The 9,918-nt window shown below is 40.9% G+C and overlaps 1 protein-coding gene across 2 annotated transcripts in view; it reads left to right on the top strand.

Moving 5' to 3' along the window:
* LOC108438825 (protein diaphanous homolog 1) overlaps window positions 1–9,918 on the top strand; it is a 141,181-nt gene that overhangs the window by 101,150 nt on the left and 30,113 nt on the right. For both annotated transcript variants that reach the window (XM_017716898.2, XM_017716897.2), the window contains one exon: window positions 8,001–8,096. In XM_017716898.2, the coding sequence (XP_017572387.1) occupies window positions 8,001–8,096 (96 nt within the window). The remainder of the gene's footprint in view (window positions 1–8,000; window positions 8,097–9,918) is intronic.

Genomic DNA, 9,918 nt, shown 5'->3' with positions numbered 1-9,918 from the left:
TATGACTCTGTGTCCACTAGAGGCGCCAGTACTCCACCAAACTCTTTCATGTGTGCGTGAACAATGAGGCTGTCATCTGAAAGCTTTCAGAGTAAAAATAACCTCAGCCTGCACTGGCTCTAATGAGAGAGGCAGAGAGAGCGGAATGAAAAGTTCGTCTTTGTGAGAGTCTTTCAGAGTGAAGCTGTGAGCAGCCTGCTGATCAGGAAAAAGTCCACTCTTCTGTTCTGCTCTTTCTCCAACTAATTCTCTCTCTCTCTCTCTCTCTCTCTCTCTCTCTCTCTCTCTCTCTCTCTCTCTCTCTCTCTCTCTCTCTCTCTCTCTCTCTCTCTCTCTCCTCCCCTGTGTGACCCATCACACTTTCACAAACACCAGCCTTATATGGAAGAGGATGAATGATGGATTACTTAGTTGCGCAGGAAGAAAGCCTGTGTTTGTTGCAGGTGTGTTTTTGTTAGTTGTTTGTTAGAGTTCACACTGTACATTTGAAGAATGTTTGTTTAAAGCGAGCAGTGAGCTTGTGTCCGACCACCAGTGTGTCTGTAACATGTTCACTGCCAGCTTGAGTCATTTGTTAACACAGCAGCACACTAGGCTTACCTCACATGGTATCCATCTGGTATCAGATGTTTGTGTCAATGAATTTTTGAGTATGAGTGAATGAGCACAGTATCGGGCCAATGACAGTATCTGTATCTAAGCATCCCTACTTTTTACTCCTGACATTTTCATATAAATAAATCACAAAGGCCAGGAGGGTTTTCTTCTTTTTTTCGTTGCCAATCACTTGATAATATTTATTTTCTTTATTAATTTGTCATTCATTTATTTAAGCAAGGACCAGTACCACAAATAAGTTACTTAAGTTTTTAATTTTCTTTTTTCACTATTACACTTGAGTAGGTTCACATGCCAATACTTGTTGACTCTCACTCAAGTATAAGCTCTCATACTTTCTGCATTGTTTAACTGTGCTGGAGAGAGTAGAGTAGAAAGGAGGGCAGAAAATGTCAGAATGTGATGTAGACAGACATCTGGGCTGTTGTTTGTGTGTGTGTGGTAACCCCCATTCTCTTGACACTCCTGTAAATGAAGCCAGGGGGCAGGAAAAGGGGAGGGGGGGACAGGGGGAGTTCTGAATTCCATATGCATGAAACAATAGAGGCAACAGAAGTTATAAAACCATCAACAACATGTTTTGTCTCTCTCGCACACACACACACACACACACACACACGCACTCACACACACACACACACACACACAGTGTTATAGGTCCTTGTACTAATGCAAAACAGCTGTAGGAACCTCTCTGCAGTACTCATGGTTGCCACCAGAGGTGCTGTAGCCTCATAAATGAAATAAATTCTTTTCAGAAGTAAGTGTGTGTGGGTGTGTGTGTGTGTGTGTGTGTGTGTGTGTGTAGGAGAGGGCAGGCAGCAGCCATTTTGAACTCGGATTTCATTTTATGAATCAAACACCAGCCTGAGCCACTCACTGTACCTGTGTGTGTGTGTGTTTCAGATGATAATATAAAGTGCCACAACAATGTCAAATGTTAAAGATGGAATCATTTTGAATGAAAGTTATATTATTTGTTTTATTGTTGTCATCATATCTAAACTAATTTTGTAAGTTTGAATAATTCATGCCAAGTGAGCCAATAGAAATGATCCAAGTTTACTGGCAAGAAAAGTTCGGACCATTTAAGAATGGGGGAAAAAAAGGAATATTGTAATTTCCTACTAGTCTTTCCTGTTCACTGTTAAAAGTTGTCATTTAGCTTTTTACACAATAGTGTTTATGGTTTATTCACCGTATATAGCCTTTTAAGGAGGGGAAAGAGAGAAGCAAACCATAAACACAGTACACCACTCCTCCACTGCTGTGTGCAGAGGGTGGTGAACGAAGGCCGGGCTCATAAAGGCTACTGTGGAGTTTAATTGTGCCTCTTTGTTCTTCTCACGCGTGTGTGTTGTGGTGTCAGTGGCCGGGTGTCCAGCCACTCGGCATGCAGGACTGTGTTCTGCTGAAACCTCAGCTTAGAGTTTGCATGTACTGTGGGCAGCATGATTCTGTAGCTGGAGCTCTAATGCTGCAGTCTCTCTGCTTTATACCCTGGCCTTCAGGAGCTCAGTTACACCAGTGCGAGAGAGACAAAGAGGACTGAAGGACTGAAAGAAGTAAAGGCAGAACCAAAGTTAAATAGAAGGAGAGAAAGAAAGATGATAAAGTTTAATGAGGAAAGAAGTAAAGTAATATAAAAAGAACAGAGAAGGATGGAAGAGGAAAAGAAAAGGGAAAAAAAGGAGAGGAATTAAAAGAAGAAAAAATGCTTGAAGGAAAAGAAAATAAAAGGAGACGAAAAGAAAAGGAAGGAAAGACAAATGAAAGAAACAATAAGGGGAAAGTATATGAATAAAGAAAGAAAAAAGGAATGCTAGAAGAAAAGAGAAATACAACAGTTAAATAAAAAGAAAAACAACGAAGGAAGGAAAGAAAGACAAAGACAAAGATAATGTTATACAGAAAGGAACTGAGGGGAAACGTTTAAGGAAGAAAGGATACAGGCCAAAGGAGAGATAGAGACAGAGAGGAAAGCTTATGTAAGGATGTGAGGAAGTGAATGCCAAGAAAAACAAAAGCAGGTCAGTGAAGTGAGTCAGGCACCATCCACAAAACTCTCATTACAGAGAGGGATAGATGAGGAGATGGACAGACTGAAGGAAGAAAGACTGGTCAGGGGTTCATTAGAGTGAGGCAGAGGGGAGAAGGGCCTCATACAGAAAAAAAAAAGTCTGCTGCTGCGTGGGCTTGCCTAGTCTTTGAAGTTGAAATCCAGCTAGTCTTCCTTTCTTTCTTTCTTTCTTTCTTTCTTTCTTTCTTTCTTTCTTTCTGTCTGTCTGTCTGTCTGTCTGTCTGTCTGTCTTTGTCTTTCTTTCTGTCTTTCTTTCTAAAAGTCTGGGGCTGAATCTCCAATGCCTCCTGGCTTCATACATACTGCACTACATAGGTCAAAAAATAATGCCTCTTCCACCTCAACAGTGCAGAGTATGTCTAACAAACAACCGTTTGGGATTCAGCCACATTTAGTTTCCCTAACTAAACAAATAGTGCACTATTTGAGCACAGAAGCCAGTTTTTCATAACCCGCATAGTTCACTCTTTATGGAGTGGGGAGCTATTTGAGCTTCAGTCTGTGTGTATGTGCTTGTAATGTAATGTAGAGCTAGTCTCTCTCTCTCTCTCTCTCTCTCTCTCTCTCTCTCTCTCTCTCTCTCTCTCTCTCTCTCTCTCTCTGAGTGCTTCCATATGCTGTGTAATCCAATATTCCACATAACACACTGGAGCCGAGTGGAAAGCACAGAATGAGAGAGAGTGTTACTGGAAAAAAAAGAAAGCTGGGAATGTAAGTGTATGGGAAATGAGAGGAGGAAAATAGAAATGAAGAAAAAAAGTTGAAAATGGAAGACGGACCCAATTTCCCCTACAGAGAGAGGGGTGGAGGAGAGTAAAATAAAGATGAGCAGATGGCAGAGCGAGAGAGGAACAAGAGGGACAGTGAAAAGAGAGTTAAACAAAGGAGGGGGGGAGGGGGCAGTGGGGCCAAAAGAAAATCAGTGAAGGTCAATATGCACTATAGCATAGGCCATGTGGCCTGTGTGCTGGAGCTACTGAGGGATGTTTTGTTATCACAGTAGAAATGTGATCTGAGGAAGTCAAAGTGACGGCGTAATCAGTGTATTTGCACATGTATGTGTGTAATAGTGTTTACTTAAAGCAGTAGTTTGTCAAAAACACACAGTTCAATATGCATTTAAAAAAATAATGCCTCTTTCTCCCAAGCAGTACATGGTATGTCTAACAAACAAACATTTGGGTTACAGCCACAACTTGCTCTTCAATTTATGGTGTTTATTGTTAATTAATCACCATTCCCATGTGCAATATTCCGTGTGCAATTTCGGTGAAATATATCCTTACAGTGTAAATATTTTTTTGCTTCTGTATTTGTGTTTATATTGTTCATTTTTGTGAATAGAGTTCATATTTTTATCTGTAGTATTATATATATTGTCTGTACAGTGATGAAAGATGGGGAAGTAGCTAAGTAGCGTGCTGCTTTTTGTAGCTAACTACAATGTTTTGTAGCTAATAATTGTAGCTGCTACAGTTTTATGAAATGTAGCTGTACCGCCTACACATTTTTGTGTAGCAATAGTGATGATTTTCGCTACAGTTTTCAGGCAATCCATGCAAAATCTGAACAATTAAACGCGGTCATTAACTGGGCTGGTGGTGATTGTGCAGTAATGACCGAACCGCATGCACATGTTCACCCCACGCGCTGATCACCTCTTACTAGAATGCTTAACTCAGAGGTCGCAACCCGAAATGTTTAGAAGAGCCATTTTGTCCTTTTCAGCAAAAATAAAACCACCTTGGCAGCCACAACCATGTCATATGTTTTACCATCATGGCTGTAAGTATTTCTCTGTGTATGCTGATAAATGAACATGCAGACTAGCTCAGCTGTAGCCACTTTTCTCACAAATCCGGCAGGAAACTTTTCCACAAATGAGTTTCTTGTTAAATGTCTCAACGTTGAACTTTTTACGAGGCTGAAGTCGCTTCTCATTCACCAGCTTCTCATTCGAATTTTCCCATTCCACCTTAAATGGTGTCTGAGGTGCCAGGATGTAACTGCTGCATCAGTTAAAGTGGAACAGGAAAATTCGAACGAGAAGCAGGAGAACGAGAAGCAACTTAAGCTTTTCAACTTTTTAGTGTTTGACAGTTTCTCGGTGCAGATGAAATGTATCAGGAAACCAGCCTGAGTGATTATAAATGCAAATAAGTTAATTCATCTCCAAATAATCAGTGTTCATCTTAAATCTCTCTCTTTGCCTTTTTGTTAGCTACTAACTAGACGAGACTGTTATCTGTGTTGCCGTGTGACCAGCAGTCTGGTGTGTTATAACGATCAGCAGAGCTTTATTTTACAAAAATGGTGGACTGTTTATATTATCTAAAAATTTAGTTCTGCTGTGGAGCCACGTGTGGCCGACTCCTGGCTTAGCTAAAATGGAAAAAAAAAACACATAATGGACTAATAATAATAGACTGTTAGTAATAGTACTCTGCTGAGCCAGGGTCACTGATAAGAATTCTGAGGCTAAAGTGTTGATGAAGTTTAATAAAGTACTCAATGTCATGTCTGTACAGATCTTGCTGAAATGTTTAAATTAGAGCAGTTGTATTTCCACTGTTGACAGTTCTTTGCACAAAGTTGTTTGGTTTGTATCTGGTTATTTTTGTAGATTTTTGTTAGGAAAAAACTGGAATGATTGACTTTGCCTTTATTTAGTCTAGATTTTTGTTGGTTATCACACCTTTGGGTGTGTAAGTTTGATTGATGTTTCTTTCGGACAGATGACTAAGTGCAATATCTTGTTCACATTGTCAGTTGGGCTTGTTTGGTGTGTCAGGTGGAGATACACAAACATTCTGACAGTCACATTTTGAAAGTATCTAAAAGGTAGTGCGCTATTTTTCAAAAAGTAGATAAAAAAGTAGCCACTACTTTTTTTTCTGGAAAAGTATCTTAAAAGAAAGATTATATTATCCTCAAAAGCACATACAATTTTCCCATTATGCAAATTTAAAGCCAGAACAACGTGGCATCTGTATTTTGTTTTGCACTAGAGCTATGAGAGTAATGTAGACAATGAGTAATAGAAGCTTTTATTCTGTCTAATCGCCACATTTTACACCCACACACACACACATTTTCTAAGCCGCTTCTCCCTCAGGGTCGTGTGCACATTTTACAGTTCTGTTGAAACATATTTTTATTTCACTGCATTATTGGCCTGTATATTTTCTGTCTTTCCCGCAATGAAATGTAGCAAATAGCCAAATAGTGATTTTCAGTATTCGAACACTGACACTCTGTGCTTTGTGCTCTCGAGTAAACATGCACATTATACATAAAACCCCAATTCCAATGAAGTTGGGATGTTGTGTAAAACTAAAACATAAATAAAAACAGAATACGATGATTTGCAAATCCTTTTCAAGCTATATTCAATTGAATACACTACAAAGACAAGATATTTAATGTTCAGACGAATAAACTTTGTTTTTTGCAAATATTCACTCATTTTGAATTTGATGCCTTCAACATGTTCCAAAGAAGTTGGGACAGGGGCGTGTTTACCACAGTGTTACATCACCTTTCACTTTAACAACACTCAATAAGCGTTTGGGAACTGAAGACACTAATTGTTGAAGCTTTGTAGGTGGAATTCTTTCCCATTCTTGCTTGATGTACAACTTCAGTTGCTCAACTGTCCGGGGTCTCTGTTGTTGTATGTTGCACTTCACAATGCGCCACACATTTTCAATGGGAGACAGGTCTGGACTGCAGGCAGGCCAGTCTAGTACCCGCACTCTTTTACTATGAAGCCACGCTGTTGTAACACGTGCAGAATGTGGCTTGGCATTGTCTTGCTGAAATAAGCAGGACGTCCCTGAAAAAGACGTTGTTTGGATGGCAGCATATGTTGCTCCAAATCCTGTATGTACCTTTCAGCATTAATGGTGCCTTCACAGATGTGCAAGTTACCCATGCCATGGGCACTAACACACCCCCATACCATCAGAGATGCAAATGAGCCTGTTTGTCTCAAAGTCTGTATTGCAGTTTGTCTGATAAATTACATTAGGTCTTCTCAGTTAGTCTGCAGCCCACTGTGGTCAGTAAATATTCCTGTTTTTAGCACTCTATACTCATTTCTAGTTTAAGCCACACCTTTAGGTTTGTAATCCGAAAGAAGATATCAGAAGACATTGTTCAGAAATTGGGATTATGTATCAAACGGATTTGCTTATTTAGTTTCTGGCACTTTGTCATACTGTTATCTAATAGAAATTTACAAAAGCATGTCAGATAGCTAAAAACGTTTTACTTTTTTTTTTTTTTTTTTTTTTTTTTTAAGAATTTTGTCCATACTTTTTACTTTTACCTTTTTAGCTAACCACATATCAGTGTTAAACCACATAAGTATGTTTATTTGAGCTTAACTTAACAGTCTTATAGGGAATGTGAGATGATTTAGGCATGCAGTTTGTATGATGCTAGTCCATAGTCATAACCTTCTATTAATTGTTAGCTACTTTAGTCTCCTAGCTCCTGTACAAAACTAAAGAAGCAAATTCCTGACTGATTGACCACACTTGAGGAGGAGATTGTGTAAATTAGATTTTTTGCTTAACTGTTCCTTTAAGGTTGCAGATGTGCCCTGTGTTGGAGTACTGCAGCTCTGAAACAAATTTGTTTGTACAAACACCCCATCTGCGTTAGCGTTCTGCTGATGGGCTGGATGTGTGTATGTGGTTTTGTATGGTAGTTTAGATTTTCTCCTGATGAGGGTGTTTTGTATCCGTTTCCTCAGCACATCCCCCCCTGTGGTCAGCACACTGACCTTGCCACGAGGACTGTTTTTCAGCTGCTGCCTTGAGTGACATGAATAACCTTTCCGTTCTTATTTGGCCGGTGTTTTTTTTTTTTTTTTTTTGGTCTTTGCTCATCTCTGATCCTCTGGCAAGACACACACACACACACTTGCCTTCATAATGTCTTTGACAATTTGCAGCTGGGAGTGAGAGGAGGGCTGAAGATCACTTTCATCTGTCTCTGTTCATCCGTATCTCTCTCTGTCTGCCTCAGTTCATCTGTCCATTTCTATATCATTCTTCTTTTGTCTTCTGTTGATTTTCCCTCTCCCTCATTCTGCCTCAGTCCCTCAGTCTGTCTTCATTTATCTGGTCAGCTGTAACTTTTTTTTGTTACTTTCTTTGCTCTGCTTTTGAATAGCAGAATGTGGCACAATAGAAAATACATAAAAGTAGAAAGGTAGAAAGGTGTACTAACTGATTGATCTGAATCTCTCTCTCTCTCTCTCTCTCTCTCTCTCTCTCTCTCTCTCTCTCTCTAGCAAAGAAAGACCAAGAAGGAGGGGAGGAAAAGGCTGTTCAGAAGAAGAAAGCGAAGGAGTTGAAAGTTCTCGACTCAAAGTCCTCTCAGAACCTCTGTGAGTACAGACATTGTCCCTTATTCATCAGCATTGCTTATTGTCAAATCTGATCATAAAATGGGCTCATGCAAATTTCACCGACTGTTTTGTTGTTAATTATTTTCGTGTTTAGCCTATCTGTACAAGCAAAATCTGACGAGTGTAAATTTGAATATATATATAATATAAGATGTGGCCTTCAGATTAGCTCATGGAATGAGTTTCCAAGGCCAAGCAACTGCATCCAGCCTTACATCGCCATGAGCAGTGCAAAGCATTGAATGCTGTGGTGTAAAGTGCCGCCACTAGACTTTAGAGCAGTGGGGACGTGTTTTCTGGATTGACAAATCATGCATGAGTCTGGGTTTGGCAGTTACCAGGAGAACGGTACTTGTCTGATTGAATTGTGCCAAGTGTAAAGTTTGGTGGAGGGAGGGTTATGGTGTGGGGTTGTTTTTCAGGAGTTGCCTCTAGAGGCAGTTTTGGAACTCTGTGGTGACTGGTGACCAACAGTTGGCCCCTTAGTTTCAGTGAAAGGAACTATTAATGCTTCAGCAGACCAAGAGATTTTGGACAATTTCATGCTCCCAACTTTGTGGGTACAGTTTGGGGATGGCTCCCTCCTGTTCCAACATGACTGCTCACCATATATATATCCCATTCTTAATCCATAGGGTTTAATATGATGTAAATATGATATATATATATATATATATATATATATATATATATATATATATATATATATATATATATATATATATATATGTGTGTGTGTGTGTGTGTGTGTGTGTGTGTGTGTGTGTGTGTGTGTGTGTGTGTGTGTGTATGTATGTATGTATGTGTGCATGTATGTACTGCTCAAAAAAATAAAGGGAACACTTAAACAACACAATATTTCTGTGAAATCAAACTGTCCACTTAGGAAGCAACACTGACAATCATTTTCACAGCTGTTGTGCAAATGGAATAGACAACAGGTGGAAATCATTGGCAATTACCAAGACACACTCAATAAAGGAGTGGTTCTGCAGGTGGGGACCACAGACCTCTGTCAGCATAGTGTCCAGAGGCTGGAGGCGCTACCAGGAGACAGACCAGTACACCAGGAGACGTGGAGGAGGCCTTAGGAGGGCAGCAACCCAGCAGCAGGACCGCTACCTCTGCCTTTGTGGAAGGAGGAACAGGAGGAGCACTGCCAGAGCCCTGCAAAATGACCTCCAGCAGGCCACAAATGTGCATGTGTCTGCACAAACGGTTAGAAACCGACTCCATGAAGATGGTATGAGGGCCCGACGTCTACAGATGGGGGTTGTGCTCACAGCCCGACACCGTGCAGGACGCTTGGCATTTGCCAGAGGACACCAGGATTGGCAAATTCGCCACTGGCGCCCTGTGCTCTTCACAGATGAAAGCAGGTTCACACTGAGCACATGTGACAGACATGACAGAGTCTGGAGACACCGTGGAGAGCGATCTGCGGCCTGCAACATCCTTCAGCATGACCATTTTGGCAATGGGTCAGTAATGGTGTGGGGTGGCATTTCTTTGGCAGACCGCACAGCCCTCCATGTGCTCGCCAGAGGTAGCTTGACTGCCATTAGGTACCGAGATGAGATCCTCAGACCCCTTGTGAGACCATATGCTGGTGCGGTTGGCCCTGGGTTCCTCCTAATGCAGGACAATGCTAGACCTCATGTGGCTGGAGTGTGTCAGCAGTTCCTGCAAGATGAAGGCATTGATGCTATGGACTGGCCCGCCCGTTCCCCAGACCTGAATCTGATTGAGCACATCTGGGACATCATGTCTCACTCTATCCACCAACGCCACGTTGCACCAC

The sequence above is a fragment of the Pygocentrus nattereri genome, chromosome 11 (genome assembly GCF_015220715.1).
Source record: "Pygocentrus nattereri isolate fPygNat1 chromosome 11, fPygNat1.pri, whole genome shotgun sequence".
NCBI lineage: Eukaryota > Metazoa > Chordata > Actinopteri > Characiformes > Serrasalmidae > Pygocentrus > Pygocentrus nattereri.
The sequence above is the reverse complement of the archived record's forward strand: the minus strand, read 5'-3'. Positions and strand labels throughout refer to the sequence as shown.